General features: G+C 44.6%; 1 protein-coding gene across 2 annotated transcripts in view; it reads left to right on the top strand.

Moving 5' to 3' along the window:
- Nucleotides 1–855: 855 nt before the first annotated feature.
- Nucleotides 856–12792, top strand: part of COLQ (collagen like tail subunit of asymmetric acetylcholinesterase) — a 57054-nt gene continuing 45117 nt past the window's right edge. For both annotated transcript variants that reach the window (XM_059664021.1, XM_059664023.1), the window contains exon 1: nt 856–1696. In XM_059664021.1, the coding sequence (XP_059520004.1) occupies nt 1591–1696 (106 nt within the window). In that variant the 5' untranslated portion in view covers nt 856–1590. The remainder of the gene's footprint in view (nt 1697–12792) is intronic.

The following is a 12792-nucleotide window of genomic DNA, read 5'->3' as shown; positions in this document are numbered from 1 at the left end:
AAAATTAAAGTTAATGGGGTGACATTGGTTAATAACATTATAAGTTTCAGGTGTACAATTCTATAATACATCATCTATATATTGCATGTGTGCTCACCACCCAAAGTCTATGTGAATTTGTTTGTTTTTTTCTTCATTTGTTGCTTTCTGTCTTATATCTCATATATGAGTGAAATCATATGGTTCTTTTCCTTTTCCATCTGATGTATTTAACATGATACTTTAAAAATTAATCCATGTTGTTGCAAATGGCAGGATTTCACCCTTTTTATGACTATGTAATATTCCATTGTATATGTGTACCACATCTTTTTTATCCAGTCACTCATTGAAGGACTCTTAGGTTGTTTCCATGTATTGGCTACCATGAATAATGCTGCAATGAATGTTTTCAAAATTTTGGGGTAGATATCCAGAAGAGAGATTGCTGGGTCATATGGTAACTCTAGTCTTAAATTTTTGAGGAATTGCTCATACTGTTTTCCATAGTGGCTGTAATTCCCATCAGCAGTGTGTGAGGGTTCCTTTTTCTCCAGATCTTCTCCAACGCTTACTTTTTGTCTTATTGATAATAGTCATTTTAACAGGTATGAGGTGGTATCTTCTTGTGGTTTTGATTTGCATTTCATTATAGCTAGTGAAGTTGAGCATCTTTACATATATCTGTTGGACATTTGTTTGTCTTCTTGGGAATAGTTTCTGTTTAGGTCCTCTACTAATTTTTAATTAGATTGTTTTTTTATTGTTGAGTTGTCTGTGTTCTTTATATATTTTGGATATTAGCCCCTTATCAAGGTATTGTTTGTGAATATCTTCTCATATTTGGTTGGTTGCCTTCCAATATAGTTTGATAAATAATCATTTACTTTCCAATCCATTGACTTTTTTCATTTATTTTGTTTTACATGGGATGGAGTTTACAGCTTCTGGAGAGAGACTAAATATTATTCATGGAGAAAGCTGTTTTGCAAAAAAAAGTAACACCCCTTGCCCCCACTTTTTATTGGATGATTAAGAAAAAAAAAAATCCAAGGTCAGCTTTACATGTGTCAACCAGTGGGTAAAAATGTCACAGACTGACAGCAGAAGGATTTGTGTCCATGGAGATTCAGCTTGAATCAGAAAAGCCCATTCTGTGATGCTGCAGGGCACCTCCATTCCGAGAAGTAGATGCCTGCTGGTGGGTAATCAATTAGAAAATCTATCTGCCCTTGAGGACTGCTTCTAGTGAGCATCAAGACGGGCTGCCTTTTCATCACCTCGTCTATAGCCACTTACCTCAGTCTCCAAAAGAGAAAATTCTGACATCTTAATTTTAATGTGAGCATTTGATCCAGTGCTTGAGATAAATATAACCCTGAGCAGTATAGAGAAGGTTTAATGGGAAATGGTTGGCATTCTTTCTTGGTAAAGGCATAGGGAAAAGAGAGAGGCTGAGGGAGAGAGGGAGAAAGGGAGGGAGAGGGAGAGAGAGGGAGAGAGAGAGAGAGGCAAACAGCAGTGGGGAAGACAAAAACAGATCAGCAAGGCTCCACAGCAGCCTGGAGGCAAGGCTGCTGAGAACTTGACACTTTCCAGACCCCAGCCAGCATGGTTGTCCTGAATCCAACGACTTTGGGAATTTATCTTCAGCTTTTCTTCCGCTTTGTCGTGTCTCAGCCTACTTTCGTCAACAGTGTCCTCCCAATTTCAGCAGGTAAATGATGACCACATTCCTCTCTTCCACCTATTTGCGGCAGGGGGAGGAAGGAAGATTGATTTACAATGTGTCCTGATATTTTTCTTAGTCTACTCTTGCTGGAGGGAGGCTGGTGGGAGACCACCCTATTAGCTCTCTGTCACTCCAGCTGGTCTTGGAAGCCCCTTCTGTCCTTGTTCCAAAAGTTGTTTCTGCCTTCCCTCACTTCTTACCCCCTATTGCCACATAATTTCATTTTGGTAGGGGATTGTGGGGAGCTTAAAAGTGATGGAAAGAAGTGCAAGTGAAAGAGAAGTGAGTCCCAGAAAGAGTTGTTTCTATAAATACATCCCTGACCCCTTCTGAAGGGGGCTTGACTCAAAGGGGAAGATGTGGAACGAACATGTCACTGTCCCTGCTCGGACAGTGTCGCCGGTTGCCGGGACCATCCCACAGAAGGCGAAAGGAGTCCTGTTGATTCTCTGGGGGGTAAGGGGCCTCTATGCAGCCTGAGGACTAGATCTTCCATTTCTCCAGCCCTGTCTGCTTTCCTGTTGTCCTTTCTCCCTGGGGTGGGCCTTCTCTTCAGCCTCAGGTGAGGCAGCTGGGAGAAGGGGGCTTTCTGGGGAAAGGCGGAGGGGCTCCAGGGGGAGAGCCAGGCCTGAAGCTGGGTGTCTGCTGGGTGCAGTGCTGGGAAGCGAAGGCAAGGGGGCTTTCCCTGCCAGCGTGGCAACCTTTTCTGTTGCCCTGTCCTGTCTGACTCAGAGCAGCAGGAGTATTGGGTTACCGGCATAGCCTATTTCAACCACTCTGGGCAAACTCAAGTATTTTCAGAGGGCTTGAGGGAGGCAGACAGACCCCGAGCTTTGCTGCCTGTCTCCTCAGAGCCTCCCTCAGTTTGCCTCCCTCACCCATGGCTCTCCCTGGAAATGGCAGTCACATGCTCCAACATGAATCTCATAAATACTCTGAGGCAGAAATTTTGTTCTCACTGTCTTTGCTAGAAACTCAGAGAAGGCACAGCTCAGAATTCAGTCCCCAACCGCTGTCCATTCATAAAAACAGTTCATCAACATGATGTGCTGCCAGCGTCTGTGGGCCCTGAGGGAAGGGCTCAGAAGGGCGTGGAGCTAATTATAGAAGTGTGAGGAACTGAAGGAGGGGTAGGGATTTATGGAGAATTTGGGGGTGGGGAAGGAAAGGTGGGTGGTTGTGCCAACATGCTCCCCCCAAATTCAAGTTGACAGCACCACGTTTCTTCTGGGAGAGTCATTATTCCACTACTCAAGGGGAATGCTGGATAGATGGTTCTTAACCTTGTTTGGGCCATAGATTCCTTTGAGAATCTGCTGAAGGCTCAGGACTTAAGGAAACTCAGTCCTCTGGTTTTAGCTTTGCCCTGATGGGCTGTCTGACTTCTGGGAGATAGCCTTTGGCCGTAAGCACTATGAGGGCAGGAACTGTGTCTGCCTTATACATCATTTCCCCAGGGTCAGAATAGTGCCTGGAGCATAGTAGGTGCTCAATAAATATTTGGTGACTGGATGAGTGAATGAAGGAATAAAACTTCTTATCTATAGATTGAGGTATGCCATCATTTTGTAACACTTAATTTAGATAGTACCAAAATGGCTAACGAGTTCTGAAAGTTAGAAAAGAACCTCTGATTTTCTTTGAACTCCTTGTCCTAGAGAGAGCCCTGACATCTCTCAAGTGAGACTTTGTACAGATTGTACCAGTCAGGGTAACACCAGGAAAAAGAAGCAAGTCTAATGGTTCTGATGAAAATACTTGAAGGGACCAGTTTCAGAGGTTGTGGGTGGGGTTAAGGGAATCAACAAGGAATGTTGAGAAATTAGCAATTGTGGGAGTTTTTACCACCATTGTGCTTGAAAAGGCAAGAGGAAGAAATGGGAAATAGATTCCAGGAAGATTTGGGACCTTGGAGGAGGGGTCACTGAGCAAGAGTTTTGATCACAGAAGAGCCTAAGGTGGGGGAGAAAGTGGAGAAGAAATACCTTTCCTCCAATACAACCACCTGTTGGCCAACACAACCTGAAGCCCAGGCAGAGGAGCTCCTGGATGCAGTCATGGGGGGTCAGCTTCTGGGGTGCAGAGTGAAGGGAGATGGTGGGAACGTAGAATAGTTAGCCCACATATCCATAAGTACTTCCTCGTGAATTGCTAGGTCCAGACCTTCTGGTTGGGAATGTGGTCTTCAGACATTTGGTGAAAGAATAAGATAGAGAGTTAGAGGAGATCACTAAGGTGACAGAGGAAAAAAAAAATCTGCTTTCTCCTGTAGTCACTTGGCTTTGTCGCCTTCATTTAGTTGCCAGGACTTCCTTATAGCACAGTTTAGAAATAAACTTATGCCCTGAAATGGGAACTATTCCTTGACACAGGAGAACTTTAATTCTTTGACAATATTTTCTAACAATTTGCTGTGAAATATTCTGTATTCAAGCTTGTAGATTCTTACTCTTCCTGTGCTCATAGAAACAAGGGCCAACAGGAAGATCTTTTCATTTTACCCATTACACCTTAGTGCAGCTATGGTGAACCTTTTGAGCTCGGCGTGTCAGCATTTTGAAAAACCCTAACTTAACTCTGGTGCCGTGTCACATATAGAAATTTTTTGATATTTGCAACCATAGTAAAACAAAGATTTATATTTTTGATATTTATTTTATATATTTAAATGCCATTTAACAAAGAAAAATCAACCAAAAGAATGAGTTGGCATGTCACCTCTGACACGCGTGTCATAGGTTCGCCATCACTGCTTAGTGCGTGCCTCCTGGGTGACTTGTGCTATAGGGGACACAGAGACAAGTGCAGTGCTGCCTCTGCTCTGGGGAACCCATGGTCATTGGCTGTCAAAACCCAGGCAGCCTGACCAGCACGCGCTAAATTCCCTAGAGAGGGACTGTGATGGAGGAAGAGCTCTTACAGGCATCTAGGCTGGTGCTCACCTCACTCTCTCCAGGAAAGACTGTATTCCAGCAATGCCAGACACAGCACCCACTATCTGGATCAGATGCTCGTTACCCACTGCCAGGTCCCAGAGGAGAACCAGAAAGGGAGCAAAGCATCAGAGGCCAACATTGATGATAGAAATCTGAGCACTAAAGCACATGCATTTGCTTTGCAGAAAACACGCTCAGGCCTCTACTCCAAGCCTATTAACTCTACTTTGACACCATTCTAACAGGCTTAGATAGGTTTCTCGAAGGGTGGAGAATTCGCTGTAGCATATTAGATTTTGGGAGTGGGGCTGCTGCTTAAGATACACACAATGACAACAAAATGACAGCTTGTAAATTTGTTACAAGAAAAATGGTAAAGAACTGGGGAATGGTCTGAGATCAAAAAAGAATAGTAGACTGGAATTATTTCTAGAGTCCCTGTTTTATACAATACTCCCTGAAGGCCTCATGAACTTATAGCACATTTCCTGGCTTTCACTATGATTAGCATGAATGACCCAGTGAAGACTGAATTGTGTTCACTTTATTTTGCTTAAGAAGCAGATAAGTGAACTGTGTCCTGCATGGCCAGTGGTGAACCTGAGGAGGGGTGATGAAGGATTAAAGAAAACAGCCAAGAGAATATAGTTGGGGTCAGGTGGATCACTGTGCCTGGATGAGGACACAGTGACCCGGCCTGTAAGCTGAATCTTTATTTTATACTCAAATCACACAAAGCAAAACAAGGGAGTGGTCAAGATATTTACAATGTTCTTAGGAGTTTCAAATCTGCTTCTTTCCTGTTATTGCAATTCTCTGAACTCTATCAAGCTTTGTTTTGGCAGCACTTGCTGCACCTCCTGCAGCCCATATACCTCAGCTACCTAGGGCTACAAGGTCAGACTATAAGGTCAAGCTTACATACAACCATAGCCTTTGGCTATAATTGTGCTGGGAGGGCTTTGCCCTCCAAGTTGGGACTTGTATGTGGCTTTGCCACAAGAGGACTGTGCCCTCTTGTCAGTCTGAGGCTTGATCCTGTCCAAACGCTGTAGCTGCTCTCCACAGATAAGTGTCAGATATATTTTAAAATAATTTCAAGTGAACATGGCACTAAAATTTTTAATGTCAGGAACCTTAATGTTGGTATTTTGTTTTAACCATTGCTGGGTAATACACCACCCTCACACTCAGTGGCTTAAACAGTAGTCACTTATTGAAGCTCACATGTTTGTGGGTCAACTAAGAGTCAGCTGATCTAGCTTGGGTTTGGCTGGCCCTGGCTGGGCTTACTATGGGTCTGTGGATTGACTCAGCTCCAGTAGCCATTCACAGATGTAGCTCAGTCAGTAGTTGTACAATTTCTAGAATGTGGTGGCACAGACTCGATAATATTTATAGACATGCAGACCTTCCACACACTTCAATTTATGTAATTCTCACAGCACCCCTGGGATGAGTGTGACATCACTTCTACATTTTAGATGAAGCGATGATGGTTCAGAGAGGTTAAGTGACTTGCCCAAGATCACACAGCTAGTATGTGGGAAAATTGGAGGCTGGAATCCTTCCCTCTGACTCTCAGTTGGGGTCTTTTACTAATGTAGACCAAATCTGCTTATGGCCATGGATAAATAATAATATTAGATGGTAAAGTGCTATTGGTTACTTCTATTTTTTGAAAACTCAGCTCTAAATTCTTCTTAAAATCTTCATTCCTTCAATTTTTAATACTTTTCAACTACAGTTGATGTATATTATATTAATACAACATAGTGATTAGACATTTATATAACTTATAGAGTGATCACCCTGGTAAGTCTAGGACCTATCTGATACCATACATAGTTATTACTAGATTCTTTATTCTCCCCTACCTTCTCCTCAGGATATCAGTGCCCAAAGCTTTTAGCAAATGATTGAATTTTACTTTATACTAAAGTGTACATGACTTTCCAGGATACTGGTGTATCTTTCCTTTGAAAGCACATTTGTATTTTAACAGGGGTTAAAGTACTAAAGTATGCTCTAGTAAGATGAGCTTCAAGAAGGGTATTTTGGGCGATGAGGCCATTCTACCAGGGGAATACCACTTTACAGACATTCTCTGCAGGCACTGTGAGCCACCCTACCCTACACCCACACAGACAGTGTGGCTTCCTTCTTCCAATACAGGACCTCTCAGGCAGGCAGGGACTCACCAGATGATGTCGGGTCAAGGTCTCAGAGACCAGATGGTGAAAAGACCTAAATCCAGTCCTGTAGCGTGAGTCATGCGGAAGAATGGGAATTCTATCTGGGTGCTGGAATATTTTCCAGTTGGCTGCTGAGATAGGGCTCAGAGCAGGAGTTTTGTGACCTTGTAGGACATGATGTCTAGCCCAGCACTCTCCTGACTAGAAGTCAGTGAGGACACCACTTGGGAACCAATCATGGTCTTGGCAGTAGATTATGGGCCATTTGTTTGTATCTGATGCTGATCAGCTACTGTTTAATGTTCTCAGCCATCTCCTCCTATTTAGCTCCCCATATTTCTAGATAATATAATCAGTGAGAATTCTTACAGTAGAGGGCTCTCCAGGGGTCCCAGCTTTCCCACTTCTTCCCACCCAGGCGTCTGAATAAAGCTGTGACTCATCTCCAACTCAGACATCCAGAGTGGTGGGTGTGAGAGATGGGAGGCCTTCCCTTCAGATACCCAGGACCAAACTCCCACATTGACATTCACCACACTCAAGCCTGCTTTCCTCAGATCTACAACCGCCGCTGCCACAACCATACAAAAACAAGGCAGCTCTAAAATGAAAAGAATTCCCTCCTAACTTCAGTGAGTCACCAAATAAGCTGGTGTCCCGTCTTCTTAAAATGTAGTTCACATCATAAATACTCATATGATTCTTATCATTGGTACTTATTATCTCCAAACCACTCATTTGCAAAGCATTTTCACAGCTACAGTTGTATTTGCTCTTCATAGCAGTCCTTATATGAAGGGTCTTGGGTTTGAATCCTGACTCTTGGTTATCTGCTATGTGATTGTGGGAAGGTCACATCACAAGTTGTGCTGAGCTCCAAATTCCTCATCTGTAAATGGGTGTGATAGTCTCCATTTCACAGGATTGCTATGAGGATTGATTGATTGATTCAACAGATACTTGATAAGTGCTGGATATATTAGTATACTTGGAACAGGGATGCAGCAGTGGCCAGACAACAGTACCCCACCCACATGGCCTTCCTATCAGCACCCTGAGAAGAACCTATCCAGGCTAGCCTGCTGGTCCCAGGAGATGGCTGGAAGACCCTGCAGCAGACCTGAAGCTCATACACACTAGCTGCCCAAGGACCAAATCCAGTCTTAGTTAGCCATTTTCGGCCTTCATGCCATAGTACTAAAAACGAAAGTGAGAGAGAGAGAGAGAGATTTTAAAATTTTACCTTAGTTGCTAACATTTAAGAATGAAGTGTTGCAACTTTTTTAAAAAATGTTTTCTGATATCTCTTAAAAACAACAAACCACTTGAAAACCAGGATGACGTGGCAGTCCCTGACCACACCTCTGGTCTACCTTCCTTAGTCCATCTACCTGTCTAGCCCCATCTGGCCATGTGACTTTTTAGCCTCGGGGTCAGAAGCTCTGCTGGCTTGGACTCCTCCTGTACCAGTCTTGGGGCATTTTCCCAAAACTCCCAAGCTCTGCAAAGCTCAGTTTGAAAGTAAGTGTTCTAGATCAGTGGTTCTCAAGCACTGTGTTGTAGTAAAATATAGAAATGTTTAAAAATGCTTAAAGAATGTTAGAAAAGTTGGGACACACTGGTTCTCGGCTTTGGCTAGACAGAAGAATTACCTAAGATGCTTTCCAGAAGCCCAGTATCCAGACTGAACAGACTAAATTAAGTAAATCAGAATCTCTGGAGCCTGGGATCGGGCAGTGATGGTGTTTAAAAGTCTCCAGGTGATTCTGTTGTCCATCCAGAGTTAACCGTTGAACTATAGCCAGCATCAGAATTGCCTAAATGTTTGTTAAAACACAGACTGCTGGGCCTCATTCCTGGAGTTGGATCCGGCATGTCTGGAGTGGGGCACAGGAGTTTGCATTTGTAATAAGATCCCGGGTGCTGCTGATGCTGATGTCCACAGAATTGAGAAATGCTGCTCAAGTTTGCCTCTGAGTTCCTGTATTAGTTTCCACTCAGTGTCACATTGCCCTTTTCTGCATCAAATCTTCCTCTGCCTCCCTCTTATAAGGATGTTTGAGATTACCTGGGTAACCTCTCCATCTTAAACCTCTCAATTTAATCATACCTGCAAAGTTCCTTTTGCCATATAAGGTAACATTTACAGGTTCCAGGAGTCAGGATCTGGACCTCTTTGGCAGCCATATTTCAGCCTACCATAGTTACCTTTTCCCTGCGTAAAGTGTCCTACAAGTGCTTTTTGTAACTGATGTCAGCATCAAAGTCACAGATGTCTATACTGTCTTCATTTGGGTTCTTTCCCAGAGCAGACCCTGAGACAAGAACTTGGGTGCAAGTTGTTTATTTGTGAGGTGATTCCAGTTGAGCAGTGGGAAGGCAAGACAGGAAATACAAGGGGAGTTCATGAGCAGATTCTGGGGACCTCCAGGAGACTGGGGACTGGGGTATTTATCCACCAGCTCCTGGGGACATACTTGCCCACAGCAACTCCCATGGCTGGAGAAGCTCTCTTGCATAGTCACAGGTGCTTGTGGCCAGAGCTGAGGCCACAGGGCTGATGAACGCTGAGGGATATGGGCAGGGAGTGACAGCATCTGCCGTAGATACTTAGAGAGAGCAGCTGTGGTTCTGCTGGCCCTAGCACAGTGGCCTGCCCCATCTTCCCCTTCTGTGCAGTGGCAGTTACAGTTCAGCACTCTCTGCCTAATACAGGAGCTGGGGGTACAGGAGCCAGTTGCTAGAGGAGCCCCCATTCACACTAATAAAGCTGCCTTGCATTGAGCACTTTCTATTTGCTAGACACTTCATATGACTTCTAATCTTCACAATTTCACAAGCCATTGGTACCCCCCATTTTACCAAAGGGGAAACTAACCTTCAGAGAGATGCAGTGCCAGGGACAAAATTTCAAATCACGACTTTTAAATTTTTTTTATTGTTTAAAGTATTACATATGTCTCCTTTTTTCCCCCATTGACCCCACCCCGGCCACTCCCACCCCCTAGGACAAGCCCCCACTGCCCCAGTGTCCGTGTCCATTGGTTATGCTAATATGCAGGCATACAAGTCCTTTGGTTGATCTCTTACATCCCCTCCTCCCCCGCCTCTGCCTTCCCTCTGAGGTTTGACAGTCCGTTCGGTGCTTCTCTGTCTCTGGATCCATTTTTTTTCATCAGTCTATGTTGTTCATCATATTGCACAAATGAGTGAGATCATGTGATATTTCTCTTTCTCTGACTGGCTTATTTCGCTTAGCATAATGCTCTCCAGGTCCATGCATGCTTTTGCAAATGGTAAAAGTTCCTTCTTTTTTATAGCAGCATAGTATTCCATTGTGTAGATGTACTACAGTTTTTTAATCCACTCATCTGCTGATGGGCACTTAGGCTGTTTCCAAATCTTAGCTATTGTAAATTGTGCTGCTATGAACATAGGAGTGCATATGTCCTTTCTGATAGGTGTTTCTGATTTCTTGGGATATATTCCTAGAAGTGGGATTCCTGGGTCGAATGGGAGTTCCATTTTTAATTTTTTGAGGAATCTCCATACTGTTTTTCACAGTGGCTGCACCAGTCTGCACAAATCAGGACTTCTTGATCTCCAAATCATTGCAGAGGCAAAATAGCCTTGTGGTTAGGAGAAGGGCATCTGGTGCCACCCAGCCTGGGTTCAAATTTTGTGTTTCCCTTAGCTCTGTGATGTCAGGCAGACAAATCACCCTCTCTGTGCCTCAGTTTTCCCATCTATAAAATCCGGCTAAAAGTAGGATTTACCTCACAGATCAGTTGTGAAGATTAAGTGGGCTAATTATGAATATGAAGTACTTAAAAATAATACCTGGTATGTGGTACATAAACCTTTTCAGAACTTCTCAGTGTCTACACATGCCAAGAGGTTCATGATTTCCTCTAAGATGCATGTGTGTCAAGAGGCAAAAGTCCCAAATAACTTTTTGCTGAAACCATTCAGCAAGTTAAGGCAAAAAGAAGAGCTCAGCTTTTATCCATTGTCCATTTGTGAATCAGTCCCAAAGTAGAGGCACATAGACCAGGGAAGGAATCTCTTCTCGTGGTGACTGGCCTTCCCAGATGGCTTTAAAAATACACCTGGCCCTATTCCATTTCCTAGCCTGGAGCACGCAGCTCCATTCAATCTGGCACTTATGTCTCCATGGCAACCAACATAAGCACAACGTGTGACCGCACGTTGGGAGCTGGCAACAGCTGAAGGAGAGGCCTCATGGCTGCTGTGGGCTTTGCACAGTAAACCAGCTGGGGTCTGAAAAAAAGAGGGAAGCACAGAAAGAAACATGAATGTGAGTTGGACAGGTTCCTCCCCTTCCAGGCCTCCCCCTCTTTTTCCTGCTTATCCTCCAGTGCCATTCACCTGGTATCTTTCTGAGAAGTCTGGAGAAAGCCCCAGCAGCTTTCATGCTGCAGCTGGTAGTTCTCTCTTGGGACACATGCTCCAGGAGGGACCTACCAGGAGTCTCAGACCTGGCATGGCGCTTCTTGGAGACCCAGGAGGGTGGGGATGGAGTGACGATGGCCATCCTACCTGTGGAGACCTACCTGCCCAACTGGGGCTTTCTTACTTTGCTGTGGATTTGGTCAAGTGTTTGAACTTGTCCCTATATGAGGGGCCTGTGGGGTGGGGTCACTGTTGTTGAGGATTGACACTGGGCTGCCCTTTTGTTACCAAACAGAACTGGCTCATTTTGAGATCAATCATACCGGGCTGGCCTTCAAAAAAGCTTTTTTAAAAAAAAAAATAAATATTTTTATTGATTTCAGAGAGGAAGGAAGAGGGAGAGATAGAAACATCAATGATGAGAGAGAATCATTGATTGGCTGCCTCCTGCACTCTCCCCACTGGGGATCGAGCCCACAACCCGGGCATGTGCCCTTGACCAGAATCGAACCTGGGACCCTTCAGTCCGCAGGCCGACGCTCTATCCACCGAGCCAAACCGGTTAGGGCTCAAAAAGCTTCTTGATTCTCTGTGGTCTGTTTTTTCTGAGAGCTTTGTTGGGTAAGGTCATGGTAGTGAGAGTAAAAGGTGGAAAAGACAAATGACCTCCGTGTCAGAGAACAGCAGGGCCCTGAGGGAACAGCGTGGGTTTGGGGGGCATGCTCCTTCACTCTCCGTGTCTGCGCATAGAAAGTGAGGGGTAGGGAGTGGAAGTTGAGTTGGCTGCCTGGACAGTCCGGGCCCTGGAAATGCTTTCCCCAAAATATCTGGAGTAAATGGTTTCTCTCCCTTTTTTCTTTTCTTTATCCAAATCAACTGCCTCAGCCCACACCTCCTCTGCTGGGCAGGCCTGAGAGTAAGAGTGCCCTGCCTGACAGATAGAGCTGCCATGCCACTGTAGTGATTGCTGCTGAGGGGGTGTGGGGACGCCGAGTCAGCAGGTTGGGCAATTTGCCTGTTTACTAATGTGCTTAGAGAGGTATTGCGGCACAGTGCTAAGGCACTAAGGGAAAATTTGGGAAATTTGGCTTATTTATCTGGACCTGCCACTAACTCCTGGGACATGTGTAGTGTTGGACAAGGCATTTGCTCATTGTGTGAGACTCAGTTTCCTCATCTGCATTTGAAGAGATGGGCCAGATTTCAAAGATCTTTTCCCTGTAGACTTTCCCTGGCTTTGTGGCTAACAAAGTCAAATTTGCTTGCTCATTTCCACACTTAGCACCTACCCAAAGAACGGGCCTTGGCACATGTTTCTCTTCTGAGCATTGGCACCTGAGTACCCATGAGGAGAGTGAAAGGCATGGGCTCACATTCAGACAGCTCTGGACTTGAGAGACTTCTTCATGTTGCACTAGCTGAGTGATCTTGGCCAAGTGGCCTTGGTTTCGTTTCTTAACATCTCAGTTTCCTTCTCTGTAGAATGGGGATAATAAGAATACCTACCTCATTAGATGGCAGTGAGGACTCCACAAGT

This window comes from Myotis daubentonii, chromosome 14 (assembly GCF_963259705.1).
Source record: "Myotis daubentonii chromosome 14, mMyoDau2.1, whole genome shotgun sequence".
Lineage (NCBI taxonomy): Eukaryota > Metazoa > Chordata > Mammalia > Chiroptera > Vespertilionidae > Myotis > Myotis daubentonii.
This window is presented reverse-complemented; position numbering and strand designations above follow the sequence as displayed.